Source organism: Neopelma chrysocephalum, unplaced genomic scaffold, assembly GCF_003984885.1.
Source record: "Neopelma chrysocephalum unplaced genomic scaffold, ASM398488v2 Primary Assembly neopelma1_117, whole genome shotgun sequence".
Lineage (NCBI taxonomy): Eukaryota > Metazoa > Chordata > Aves > Passeriformes > Pipridae > Neopelma > Neopelma chrysocephalum.
Window position 1 is genome coordinate 1,805,567 of NW_020897779.1, and position 13,984 is coordinate 1,819,550.

Here is a 13,984-nt window from a genome sequence, read left to right on the forward strand (position 1 = left end):
TGAAACAGAGTGAGCCAACAGGCCAGTTCCAACTCATTTTCCCTTATAAGTATACAAAATGAAACAGTCCCAGCCCTGTTCTCATGACTTTACATCATCTCTTCCCCTCCTCCCCAGGATGTCTCACTTCTGTAACCCTCTGTCATAGCGAAACCCATCTATGAAGAGCAAGCTTGGAACAGTAACAGAGAAATTACTCACATCAATTAAGACTAAAAAGCACAGCTGCTCCAGGTCTCTGCTGCATGCCACTGGAGATGGAGGTCAGCCATGGCACTGCCATATGGCACCGATCCCCACTGCCAAACAGAGGCTGCCTTGATTTCCTCTCCCCATCAGGACAGTCAGAGCAAAGAAGCAGTACCAGAAGTTGTCCAGAGAAACATACTCTTAGGACTGAAGCTCTACCTATTACACAGGCATTATATCTGACTTATTTCAAAAGAAAAAATCAAACATCTCCCTGCTCAATTCTTGCCAATACTTCCAAAGTAAGTCAACATTTGTATTCGAATGTAAGCATTCCATGATTAAAAAGATCAGAAAAGACCCTAGAGAAGAACTACCCCCTCAGTCCAATTCAAGTCCAAGTCGTGCTGGTAGGTCTTTGCTGGTTTCACCACAAATCTGTTCCACATTCTCTTACAAAAGGAATCTCTGGTCAGAGGAAGTCACCCAACACAAAATGCACTAATGCAATAGGACTGCTTTTTCAATACATGAATCTTCAGTATGGGGTCTTTCAGCAACTTCTATCTAATGTGAACAGGCTTAACAGGTTCTACCTTTCTACCCACTACATCTACTGGGGTAGGCTGCAAGGAGGGGAAAAAAAAAATATCAAACCCCTTTAATTAGAACAGCAATATGGATGAAAATTGTAAGGTGTGTAAGCATGGCTCACACCTTTAGAATTAAAGCTTCATGCTAGTTGCCTCATACCCAAGCCCTGAAAACATGCCATCAAGTCTTGGTTTTGTTTACTGCTTACAAGTAGGCACAGACTTAACAAATAACCTGGGTGCTGGGGTTTTTTGCTTATCGATTCAAGCCGGGAACATCACTGCAGTCAAGATTCAGTAATAAAACCTAACTTTCTATATATTTTGTAACATCAGTAGGTGCCTGTGTACTCTGTTTACGAGCAGCCTGAGCTTCACTGCCTGGAAACATTAAGGAATGAATATTTTCGTCGCGGTCAGAGTGAGCAGGACTGCCATGAACACGGAACAGCAGCTTCTCCGAGCGCCCCGGTCTCCGCAGCAGCGTTTTCTCAGGATCAGCTTTGTCCCGAGGACAAAGCCGGTCGTTTCGGCCACCTGGATGAAACCGAGGCCGGGATCCGGGAGTCGCGAGTGCCGGCGGGAAGCGCAAGGCTTCTGCCGCAGCAGCGCGAGCCAATCAGGAGTGCCTGACTGAGATCGCACCAAAGTAGGTAGTGAAAAACCCTCGAAGGAAAAAAAAAAAAGAGAGAGAGAAAGGAAAGTCCCACACTTCCGCCTCGCCGACTCTTCCGCCCGCCCGGCTCTGGCCGTTTCTGCTGCGGCCGCCTAGCCCCGCGGGCTTCCCGCCCGCCCCACGGCCATCCCATGGACCCCCCCCCGACCCCTCACGCCCATCTCAGTCCCCTTCAGCCCCGCTCCCAGCAGCCCAAATCCTTCTTACTCCCTGCTAACAGCCGCCCCCCCTCCTTTCCCACACGACTCCCTCAACCCCCACTCTCCCCGCCGCCCCGTACACCTTAGGGCAGGTAGCCCCACCCCACGTCTTTGAGGGGGCGCCGCCATTAGTCGACCGAAGCGTCAATCAGCCGGCGGCTCCCCTGTGATTGGGCAGTTCAGCCGGGCGGCAGGAGGGGGCCGTGTGTGAGGGCTGCGGGTGCCCCCTCCCCGCCCGCGCGTGCGCGCGGGGCTAGGGCGTCGCCACGCGGGGCTCCCGCCATAGCAACCGCTTCCTCCTCCTCCGGGCACAGCGGCCGTGACGTCGGCAGCGCTTCCGCCCGGCTCGCGCCCTCGCCGCTTCCCTTTCTGCCGCCGGAGCCCGTGCCGCGCCCAGATACCCGAGAGGAGCCGCCGCCGCACCACGCTCCGCCGCCCACCCGCCCGCCGCGCCCAGCCGACGCCATGGTAGGGATCCGGGCGCCGCCGGGGGGGCGTTAGGCTTCTCCCCCTCCCGCCTTCATCCTTGAGGGAAAGCGGGGAGGGGGGCGGCGGTACCGCCCGCCGCATCCTGGCTGGCGCCGCCGCTGTGCCCGGCAGCACGGCGGTATCTCACCCCCCTTTTTTTCTCCTTCTCCCCCCCTTACCCCCCCCAATCCTTCCCGTTCGCCTTTGAACTTGAGGCGGCGAATCCGTTCTCCTCCCTTCCCCCTAGCCGCCCCCCCCAATCCCGCCATGAGGCGGTGGAAGGTTACTCTCCCCCCGTTGAGGCGATGGAACTGTCCTCCCTCCTTTTCCTCACCCCGCCATGAGGTGATGGTACGTTCCGTGCTGCACACAGGCACTGGGGCGGGCGCATCCATTCCACCCTGTGACGGGGGGGGGCCGGGCGAGGCAGGAAGAGCCCGTGGGGGGGCGATGCGCAGCCCCTCCCCGCGCCGCAGGGCGCGGCCGGGGTGGGGAGAGGGGCATCGTCGCCCCCGCCCCTCCGTGCGAGGGGCTGCGTGGGAGGGGACTGCAACCTGGTGGAAAGGCACCGCGGATGGGGGCCCCCTTTTCCCCGGGGCCGGGGGCTGCCCTGCTCGGGAGGAAGCGCGGCCGCCGCCGCAGCCGCCCCGGCGCGGTCCCGGCGGGAGCCATCTTCCCACGGCCGAAGGGCTCGGGCCTGGCCTAGAAAACGGCGTCGGCTCCGCCGGAGGCCGGGACGAGCACGGGCCCTCCCAGGGCCAGCCGGGATCCCGTTCGCCGGCCCCGGCTGGAGCCGGCCGCGCTGGTAGCGGACAAAAGGGGGGAAGCGGAACTCGCGGAAGGGAAGCGCTGATCGTAACAAACAGAGTTTCGCAGCGGCCTCTCGAGGAAGCTTAAATTTTGAGGTAGTTGTTGTAAGGACTTGGTTTTTGTGTGTTTTTTTTTTTATTATTTTTTTTTTTTGCTCCTCCACACAGTGCTGGAAACACTTTATCTGAGTCATTATGCTGGAAGCATAGAAACGTGTCAAGCATACACACTGACTTTCCTGTGTTTCCAGGCTTTCAAAAAACCAAAAGTGCCGAGGGTCTCCTTGCATAAATGGAGTGGAATAGACCAAATGCCTTTTCGACTTCCTGGTGGCTCACTCTCGGTTTGCTTTGCCTATGCTCAAAGTTTGCATCCCCGTTTAACAGTGGGAGCTGTGACTGGCAAATTCGTCTGAATTAATATCTCATGCAGTTTTGATTCCTATCCTGTTTTTGCCTGAGTCCAGCAACACACACTTTTGTGTTTTGACACACTTGTCTGGGGTTTTTGTCTTTATTAGAGGTGTTACATATTGAGGCCTTCTCATGGTATTTCTCATTAGTTTGAATGTGTGCTATATCCAGTAAGTGAACTTTTAGTCCTTATAGGGCTGGCAGACAGGATGTATTACTAATCTCCCTGCTTCCTCTAACACCCAAGTTGGAGCATCTGTGACTGGTCTGCAACATGGAGCAGAGCTAATGGGAGTTGTAGCTGAAGTTGTTAAAAAGTCTGACAAGACTTGCAGCTCTTGTTTAAAACAGGCCTGTCTCAGCAGGCCAGCTACCACCTCTGCAGTATGCAAACCGAGTTTAGACTGACTACTTCGTGTGTCAGGCTTCATCTTGCTTTGGAAGTAGAGAATTCCCCAATCAGTCAAAACTAGTATTTCTCACAGTGATCTTTTTGCAACAGGGTCTGGGTTGGCTTTTTTGAGATGCTAAAAATGAACTTGCTTATGGGCAGTGTAGGCCTTCTGGCAAAATACAGTAATGTCAGCAGGAGGGCATCGTTTAGTATAAAAAGAGCATTGGATTTTCAGATTTTGTGTCTTGCCACAAGGTTCAGTTTCTTTCCTATTGGATTAAATGAGTCTATGGTCTTTGGAGGACCATGCAAATTATTTTTCTTGGTTGTTAGTCAATACTGTTCCCAAATCTGTGTAATTACAAGGTACATATGCCTCATGTACAAGATGACAGCCTCATGACAATTGGTAGTGTGGGTGTCTGGCATGTTCCTACTTGCCTTGCCAGAATTGCTGTCAAGGGGCTCCTGCTGGGTGCAAGGGCTGACCTAAGTGATCCCATGTAGGAGAGCCTGCAGGCAGCCAGGACTTGTGTGTGAAGCTGTTCGGAGCTTTCGCTTGCTTGGCTGTTCAGCATTCACGCAGTATTCTGGAAGGATCCCTCATTAACAAGTATCTGTGGTGCCCAAAGCAGGCCTTCAAAGCCTGGTTTTGAGGGTAACTTTTAAGTTTTAGGTTGCTGTAGGTGCCTGGAGAAAGAATTCTTGGGCTCATTATAGCTGATTTCTGTGCTGAATATGTTCTAAGAAGCTTTAATTTTCTGCAAGAGTCCTGTTGCATACGAACTTACACCTGTATTACCTTAAAACCTTGCGTTTCAACAGAGGAATGGGTGCTACTGAAAACTAATACCCTGCTACTGGCTGGTTTTCAGCAGTATTGCTGGGATTGCCTTTTGTGGGTATTGCTTGTTTTACCTACCTTGATAATTAAACTGGGAGTGAACTTCATGGTAGCTCAGAGAAGGAGGTAATTTCCTCTTTGGCTGAAAGCTGAGGAAATGACCTCCAGGAATTCAAGGGATAGTTTTTTCCAATTTTTTAAATAATTTCTTTCTTTCTCATCTCTCCTTGTTGATAACAGTTCTTGTTGTCGTGGGGGGGGAGGGGGAAGAAAAGCTGAATAGAGTTCTGATTCTACCCCTCCTCCTGCCAAAAGAGACCAAATAATGCTAAATAAAAAACTTGAGTCTAGCTGGCAAGATCTGTCTGCAAGTGATATCGAATAACTCCATAGTTCTTGCTGGTTTATGGTGTGCAAATATAGCCTGTTACACAACAGCAGTAAAAGGCAGTTAGTTATGTTTCCCATCATGCTTCACATCTGAATTGAAGCTTTGGACTTTCAGGCTGTCCCCTGTAAACAGAGGTGTCTGTCTGTCCGGCTGTAGATAGCAGGGCATGTGGGCCTTGCAGAACTCAGGAAGTCACTGGTGTTCCAACACGGTTGCTGATCTTTAAGATCAAGTCAAAGTCGTTGCACCTTTCCTACTCAGTACAGTGGGGGTGGTAGTATCCGATATGTTTTCTTGAGTGCTCAAATAACAAATTAAAATCAAAGCAGTATTTCAAATCCGTGGTTTTGACCACCTACATTTTTAGTTGACTTGTTGGCCTTAGCTGACACCCTTTTCAGAGGCCTGATTTGGCAAAATTGTCTTCCAGCCTGTTAGTGCAGCCAGGCTGTGACCCTCCCTTTCTACTGGGTGCTCCCACAACTATGTTAGCTTAGTTTGCCCTTCAAGGTCTCCGTGCTGATGATGTCCCAGGGCATTATGTTGTGTGGCAGTGTAAGGGACAGCTCTGTGAAGGGTGCTGTCCCAGACCAGTTGGGTAGTAGTAGTTTAAACTGAAAAAGTATTTGTTGCAGAGATGTACTATGACACATTACTGAGTCTTATGGAAATGCCACGTGGTTACACAAGCAGTTCTGACAGTGGCAGGGAATTTCGAAGGTAGATAGGAAGGATGATATGCCAAGCATAGGGGAAGCAGTGTTTGCTGAAGAAACTAAGAACCAAATACATGCAATAATGTGACTACCAAACATGGGAGCACAATGTCCTCAAATCTGCCCTTGCAATTAAACAAGACATATTTTAATAAAGATCTTGGTGTCAAATTCTGGAAAAATTGATGATGCTTTTCCAAGAAACACCAGTTTCCACTTGAGTACCTGTGAGTAGTTATCACCCTGGTGTATACAATGTGTGTGTGGTTCCCAGACAAAACAAGTCAAGAACTGGTTCTTTAAATGTCTCTGTAGATAATGCATGCACAGGCACCACTATGGAGAGCTCTTGGATTCTAATCACAGGAGAGAAACCCAACAGTGTAAAATTGTCAAGACTTAAAACCAAATCTCATCCTTCAAACTTGTCTTGAGGCAAACTAAGTCATTAGTTTAAAGTCTTGTTGGCTGTCTCACAGTTGAGGAGGAAACAAAGACTCTCCTTAGATAAAATATTTTAAATATTCAAGGAAAATACTGGAGTGCACAGCATTTCCTAACAAAAGAGAAGGCAAATTTCAGTGTGTCAAAATTGTGTTTCCATGCAGGCTTGCTACAAATCCAGTTTATAAGGTGTCTGGCATGTATTTCACTCCTGAAACAGCTTTCTGTATGTGGGGATTTTCTTGAGAAAGCTTTGGATTATTCTTCAGTCTTCCCCAGTTAAGATTAAATTTCAGTTCAGGTACTTGGCAATGGAGGCAAAGTGTTGGAAGCTCTTAGTGAGGGCAGCTGCATATGGCTCTTGCAGCAGGAAGCATGCTAGACAGAAGGCTCACTCTTTGGGCATTCTACTCTTGCAAGACTTCTGCAGTGCTTTGCACTTAAGTCAGGAACAGTGGCTTTGTGTAGGGAATAAGAGCTGCTGTGTTACTCCAGCGCATGCTGACAAGGCATTTAATGCAATCATTACCTCCTCATGTGCCTACAGCAGTCCATATGAAAGTACAATGGGGATACTGGTATAACTGCCCTGGAACGATATATGAAGAGCTCAGCCCACAAGACACACCATGTTTGCAATAGTTGCACAGAGGTGCTGGGGGAGAACTCATTTTTGCTGATTTCCTCAGAGAAACTCACTCTATCCGCTCTTGCCTGAATATGTCTCCCTCAATATGCTGTACTGGCATCATTTTCCCATCTGGTAATTAGGTGACTTGCCTGCTTGCTGCTGCCTTATTTCAGTGAGGTTAAAAGGCCCTGCAGTTAAGGTTCAGTCCCCTACAACAAAATATCACCAGCTGATTCATGGTCATGTATCTCACAAGTACCAGTCCAGAGCTAGATAACTGCTTTTATACTTGAAAAGGAATAGAACCAGACTAACTGCTGTAGCTCTACAGCATTCAAACCAGAATGCACAAAATAATAATGAATGTGCTGTATTGCATCCTCTAAGCAGAGTAGTACCTGGCCAAAGAGAGAAAATCCAGACGAACAAATAAATGTTTACTCTGTCATTACTGGTGGGGTGGAGGCTTCTCACCAGCTCTTCTTCTGGACAAGACACCAGAGATGAGGTTAAAATGTTGATTGAGGACATGTACTTAAAATATAGCATTTCTCCTTGTTCCAGCGCTCTTAACAGTCATCCTGTTGATGTTCTATGCAGAGCGGTTTCAACCACCTTACAACAGAAGCTGTCTAGGTTTTGGTTTCTTTTACTTTTTAAGTATGTTTGTGAAGCCAACCGCGGCTGGTATGAGCCAAGAGTTGAAGAGGGAGTCCTACAGTTGAAATAGTAGATCCTCTTTTTGGAAGTAATTAGTTCATTGCACTGGGAATTTATGGGCGACACTCTACTGCTATGACACAGTTATAGGGTTTTCTGAGATGGAACAAATCTGCATTGTCCCTAGCAACATAATGGCTGCTAATGTCAGCCTGTGTGATGAATCCAGGGGTTGTACAGCAGCTGCAAAAAAATAGTAGCACCAGCTACTAACAGCCTTTTGCTTTGAAAAGCTAACAGGTGTAGTTCTCACTATTGCCCCTTCAGCTTCTGGTCTGTCCCAGTTATAAACTGCAATTTAACACTGAATTCTGAGTTTCCAGGCTAAATACTCAACATTTTTGGAATCTGAACTGACTGACCAGCAGTGCTCAGTTTCTTTTTAAGGAAACAACTTGTCTCCCTACTTGGAGACATGTTTCTGGCTGTGTAGTAGTACAAGCATATGCACTTGACTGCACAGTTTGCATCAACCTGCAGCTCTATTGCTGTTGCTTCTGGCTCTCTGCTGAGCATTAACCTTTTCTTTCAAAGTTAACATGAATTGGTGCAGGGGAATTAGTTGTTGTGGTGTAGGAGCAAAGATCAAGAATGGACAAAGGTGGAGGTAAGTGACAGGGCTTTTAAGTGATTAATTGCCTTGTTCCCATGCTAGTTCAGGCTTTCTGTGCATTTTCTATGACTGAAGGTCAGGTCTTAACACCTGTTTTCAGCTACTAAGGTGCCATTGCAAACCTTAGGGAGGAAAAAAGTTCTCGAGTTCCCTGTGGATTGGTCCCTAGTGAATGATACAATAGCTCTACTTGCTGCACTGTTTGCTTTATTAAGGCAACTTTGTATTAATTAGAGTCTTCCCAAAGAGGCTCTTGCCTACACGAAACACAGGGATAAGGAAGGGAAAGACCTTCATTCTTCATTACCTCTCAGTCACACTCTGACAAAGTGCAGTCTCTCTGTATGATTGAGGTGACATAGGAATGAGTCACTTTGAGTCATGTTTGTACTTTTGCTCAAGTTATCCTGGAATAGGCTTTCTCTGCTTACTTTCCTCACCTTATTGGTGATATGCAAAAGGATGGCTGCCTGCCAGGGAGCTGAGGCGCAGTGAGTGACTTGCTGTTCTCCTGTCCCAAAGTAAGTGCAAGGAATTCTGGATAGGTTACCCCTAGTAGACAGGCCATGCATTATAAATCTTGAGGCATGTCCCCTTGTATTTGGGTAAACCTCAAAAGAGCACTGTTCTCATACTACAGAAAAGCTTCTGTCTCAGATACACTGCTGGGTGAGATTTTCTGTGACTAGCAGTTGGGAGATGTAGATACCAAACTCCATGGTAATAGGTTCTGCTAGCTGTGCCACCTCTCCTCACTGGGTTAGCAATGCTATGCCAGCCACAGTTACAGAAGGAAACATGTTGGTAGAAAGAGGAGAATCCGGGCTCGTCTGTGGTCCTCCATGGTAGTCATTGGTCAAGGCTTAAAAAAAAAAACACACATTAAGTCATTGTCCAGTCTATAACCATCTTTCAAGGACAGCCTGTATGAAAGCTAGCACTGAGCAGTTCCCCTGCACCTCTGTCTCCTTGGTTTTGCAGCTGAACTCTGTTGTTTCTCTAAGACACAAAATAATTCTGTTGAGCTCACATTTTGGGGCTGAAGGTAAGGAAAAACAAAACGAACCTTTCGCCTTTTTCAGTTGGTGGATCTCAGATGGTGCTGTACCTGACTGTTAGTACTGCTGACGGTGCTCATAGCAATGATGTGTGGCAGTTTACAGAGAGGGAGGAAGGCAGGCAGTTTTCCATCTGAGATATGAATTGTCATATCTGAGGATAATGTCATGTGAATTTGAAGACCAAAGACCAGTGAGGGAGGAAGCAGTATTTTAAAGGAATCTCACTGTTCACACTGCATACAGCACTTTGAACAGATTGTTGAGTATCAGACAGCCTTCATTTGGTCTTTTCTGCTCTGGCCATGACATCCTTCCATCAGCATCAGCTAGCTTCCCATACTTGCAGTATTCACTATTGCACAGCTGCTGTTAAGCTCTCCAACTTTGCTGTATTCTGAGAACAACACTCAGATGCAAATGCCACAGGTTTTTTCTGTCTTATTCCCAAAAATGCAGCAGGCTGAAAATGCAGCTCAGCCTGTTGTTGTTCTTGCTAGGTCTTGTCCTCTTTATTTTGTGCAGCTGCCTTTAACATTAGATTGATAATGCTGCATGTGCACCTCCTATTACAGCAAACACAGGGGATACCATACCACTAACTACAATTTCCCATCAGACTTCAAGGGGGGGAGGGAAGTTGAGAAGGCAGGCAGCTGGCTTTACAAACTGATGGAGGAGCTTGCAGGTTCTCCCTTTAAAATCCTGAATTCAGAGCAACTTCTGAAAGTTGGTTTGTTCAGCTAAAAACTGTACCACTGCAGTCCCAGTACCCCACTACATCTCTCTTGATCTCTAAACTAAGTCCACATGACACGTGTGGAATTTGGCCAGTTTTACCTCTGTTCCTAAAGCTGCTAGCAAGCATGCTAGAAATGGCTAGGAAATTTTGAATAGCAGATCCTTGTGGGCTTGATTGTCTAGCTAGCGTGAAATGGGTAACAAAATTAAGCTTCTGTAATCTTGGAGGACAAGGAGTGGACATGTGTGTAAAACTCCCCCAAAACAATGTTCTAATGTAAGTAAGACTGTGCCTTCTTTGGAATAGTTTTGGTTTGGCAGCTGGCTGTGGTCAGCAGCAGACTCCAGATTCTTTACTTGGCTTTGGAAAAGAGGGTCTGCAGCCTTTTCTGAGGAAACTCTTGGGCCACTAGTGACTATTGTTAGTATCTATTGTCTTCTAGCCTCGTGTTTAAGGCAGTGCAGTAATGGAGTTGCAAAAATTTGCCGTGGTAGCCCTAAAGGTCTTTGCTTGTGTCTTTGCAGGCATCTGGAGTACAAGTTGCTGATGAGGTATGCCGTATCTTTTATGACATGAAAGTGCGGAAGTGCTCTACACCTGAGGAAATTAAGAAAAGGAAGAAGGCTGTCATCTTCTGCCTCAGTCCAGACAAAAAGTGCATTATTGTGGAAGAAGGCAAAGAGATTCTGGTGGGAGATGTCGGTGTGACAGTTACCGACCCTTTCAAGCACTTTGTGCAGATGCTTCCTGAGAAGGATTGCCGTTATGCCTTGTATGATGCAAGCTTCGAGACCAAGGAATCCAAAAAAGAAGAGCTGATGTTTTTCTTGTGGTAAGCCATCTTCCCAACTGACTCATTCCTAACATGCAGTTCAAGCACTGCAGGTGAGGTCTCTGAGCGTTTGTATTGCCCAGGCTGGCAAGATGGTAGGCTTAAAGTGAGTCGGGCAGCCCGATGCCTGTATTCTGAGCTGTGAGACATTTCACTTGTTCATGGTGGGAAGGATACTGCTTCTGGCTGTGCTGAATAATCCGTGTCAGTAATTGCACTCTCTTTGGCATATCCCATTAGGGCACCAGAACAAGCACCTCTCAAAAGTAAGATGATCTATGCCAGCTCCAAGGATGCAATCAAAAAGAAGTTTCAAGGTATGTAATACAGCCGATGCTCCTAGCTCTGCCGTGCCTCTAGGATACTTACACAGGAAGGCTTAACCATTGGCTAATTGGTTTGGGACTTGGGTGTTGTTTTATTTTGGTTTTTTGAGTAACTAGTGAGAGGTGAAATGTCACATGACAGAGCTAAAATGAGCTCTAGCTAAAATTTATACTGTCTGACTAAATTTTAGAGGCACTAGAACTGTGCTCAGAGCAAGAGCAGGTTTTGCAATGTGTGACACTGTGGCTGCACAGTACAGAGCACATTTGTACCATACAGGCTAGAAACCATTAGATTCATAACTCAGAGCTGCATTTTGTGCAGAGCTGCCTCAGTGGCAGAGGACTTTCAAGCCTGTGTCTGTTGAAATGTCATAAATTTACTGCGGTGTAGTAACAGTATTTAAGAATTCGCTTGATTCAGAGGTGCAGTTGTGATTACTCATTCCTAAAGGCATTGCATCTCCAAGTGAAGAAGCGAAGTTCTATTCAGCCTGTCAGGCACCATTAACCAAGGAGTAAACACCTTGCAGCATTCATAAATTTCATGCTAAGTCAATCTGGCTTATAGCCAGGTAGCGCTGCCCCCTGTTAAGTTCCTTTGTGCTGCACTGGACCAAAATCTTGCAGTGTGCAAGACTGACAAGATCACTGGGCAGCAGTGCCAGCCTTCACAGGATAGCATGCCCCAGGGATTGGAAGTGCCCAGGGAGACTGTTGTGTGCTGCACATGTGGAAGTTGAAAAAAAAGAAATCCTGAAAAAATTCTGCCTTTCACCACTGAAGACAGGCATGGTTTGGGATCCCGACCCCTCAAAAAGAAAAAAACACTGTTGATTCCTTAGACTGGCTTTCTAGATGCTTTCACCCTCTTCTGCAGAGCCAGCAAGAGCTGAGTCAGCCATCTCCATGTGCTTGCATGTAGCTCCCTCCCCAGCTGTACCCAGGGCAGCTCAAGACATGAGGGATTTACTTGTAAGAGCCTGCGATGAAAGGCCAACAGATTGAGCTCTGACCTAGTGACAAATTTCTCCCCACATGTCCCTACATTGACATGTGGTGTGTAGCCAGATGTCTCCAGTGACATATCAGGGAAAAAACAGATTTCCTAAGCTAAGGCAGGACTTGTGTGTTTGAGTGACTGGATTTCTTCTTCTAATATTACTACCAAGTATGTTTCTTTAATTAATTATCAGCATGTTGACATACTGCATTATTGAGTGTTTTGCCTCTTTTTTAGGCATAAAGCATGAATGTCAAGCAAATGGGCCAGAGGACCTCAACCGAGCTTGCATTGCTGAGAAGCTAGGAGGCTCCCTAGTCGTAGCTTTTGAAGGAAGTCCTGTGTAGATGTCATACAGTGCCACAACTCTACAAGCATTCCATGTTTTAATATATCAGTTATATAAAGCAAACATTCTAGGCAAGGGTTTCACTAACAGTAGGGAAGCTGTCTTGTAGAATAAAGTAGATTTTGGAGATGTAGCTTGTATGTACAAATGACCCTAAATAAATCAAATCTAAGGATTTATCTTGGTGTATTAATATTTGCATTGGTTGTCCAGCCCAATACTGTCCCCAATGGATTAACACTAAAGGTCTCAAAAAATTTGAGCAGTGGATCATGAAAGGGGGGGGAGGTGAGAACAATCTGGCTCTTGTTCTTGCTTTTTTCTAAATTGTAACAGGCAAAATTCAGTCAGTCGTTTTGAAGCTACTAGCCAAATTGCCAAATTCAAAAGCTTTTTCCCCTGTAACCATTTAAGACAAAACTTAAAACCTGTAGTTAAACTTAGGCTAAAGCAACCTGTTGGCACCAAACTGGGTTAAATTCTTAGTGCTTGCAGTTGCTGAGCTGTACTAAAAAAGCCTAATTCTGAAGTTAGAGATAAAACAGACACACTTTTCTGGAGAAATAGTCCTAATCCCCTCCCTTGTAAACTCCTGGTGCAGTAATAATATTTAAAGGTTCACTTGTTCTATAGGTTCAATTTCCTTGTTATGAAGTGTCTTGAGGTCTCTTTCAGCCTGAGTGATTCTATAAAAATTGCTTTTTCTGTTGACATAGTTTAATTTAGAACTACCTTACTGTCTCTAATACACACCTACTAGTGGATCAGATGCTTCTGAGGCTTTTATAAATGCAGATTCTTATATCAGAGCTTTTCAGTTATCGGTAATAAAATGAGAAGGAACCACAACTTGAAAAGTGGTATTTTCAACCCCAGTCTTTGGTCACTTGGTCCATTTGTCCATAATAACCATTGATTTAACTTAGTAAAACGAATCAGCCTGACTAATACGGCTTGATCTGGGCTTTTTGTCTGTTAGCTTCTTTAATTCTGTAGAAATGCATGGAAATATCACCTACTAGAAAGTTTGACCTGAAATGCCTTTTGTATGGGGGGTAGAGAACATTCCTGTGCCAGCTACAGAGATCTTGAAAGCTTCCATGTTTCACCAGTGGTTGATTAAAGCTGTTTCCTTTGTGTAATGTGTACATGGGAGTTGCATAGAGTTTTCTTGTATGTCTGTAGAGAAAAAGAAAAAAAAAAAAAACAAAACCGTTAGCCTCCAGTGCGTTACTGTGATGTTCTGTGTGTGCCAAATTCAACTAGCCTTAAATAAATGGGCTTCCCTTCCCCTGGATCAGTGACTGATTCCTCTCCAGCCTCTGGATTAGCCTTCCTGCAGCAGAGCTGGCACCGTGGCTGGGCACACCAGTGCCCTGTGTAAGCTGTGTGCTCAGGGAGCTGCTGTGCCTTCTGCACCTCCTGACTGCCCTGTGCTGCTCTCAGGGGAGCAAGATTGGGGGGGAGACAGGCTGGAAGGAAGAGCTGGTGGATTTGGGGGGATAGCATGTTCGCCTCTGCAGTGTGCTCCCCTCCTTGTCCCTGCACCCCTCTCACCATGACTGCCTGCCT

At 46.5% G+C, this 13,984-nt stretch overlaps 1 protein-coding gene across 1 annotated transcript; it reads left to right on the plus strand.

Moving 5' to 3' along the window:
* Nucleotides 1–1,904: 1,904 nt before the first annotated feature.
* Nucleotides 1,905–13,626, plus strand: DSTN (destrin, actin depolymerizing factor). Its single transcript, XM_027696969.1, has 4 exons — nucleotides 1,905–2,126; nucleotides 10,427–10,734; nucleotides 10,975–11,051; nucleotides 12,301–13,626. The coding sequence occupies exons 1-4, from the start codon at nucleotides 2,124–2,126 to the stop codon at nucleotides 12,408–12,410; spliced, it is 498 nt and encodes a 165-aa protein (XP_027552770.1). The 5' UTR covers nucleotides 1,905–2,123; the 3' UTR covers nucleotides 12,411–13,626.
* The last annotated feature ends 358 nt before the right edge of the window (nucleotides 13,627–13,984 follow it).

Coding starts and splice junctions, on each gene's coding strand:
- DSTN (XM_027696969.1), top strand. Junction 10,735..10,974: donor GAGCTGATGTTTTTCTTGTG/GTAAGCCATCTT, acceptor ATATCCCATTAG/GGCACCAGAACAAGCACCTC. Junction 11,052..12,300: donor AATCAAAAAGAAGTTTCAAG/GTATGTAATACA, acceptor CCTCTTTTTTAG/GCATAAAGCATGAATGTCAA.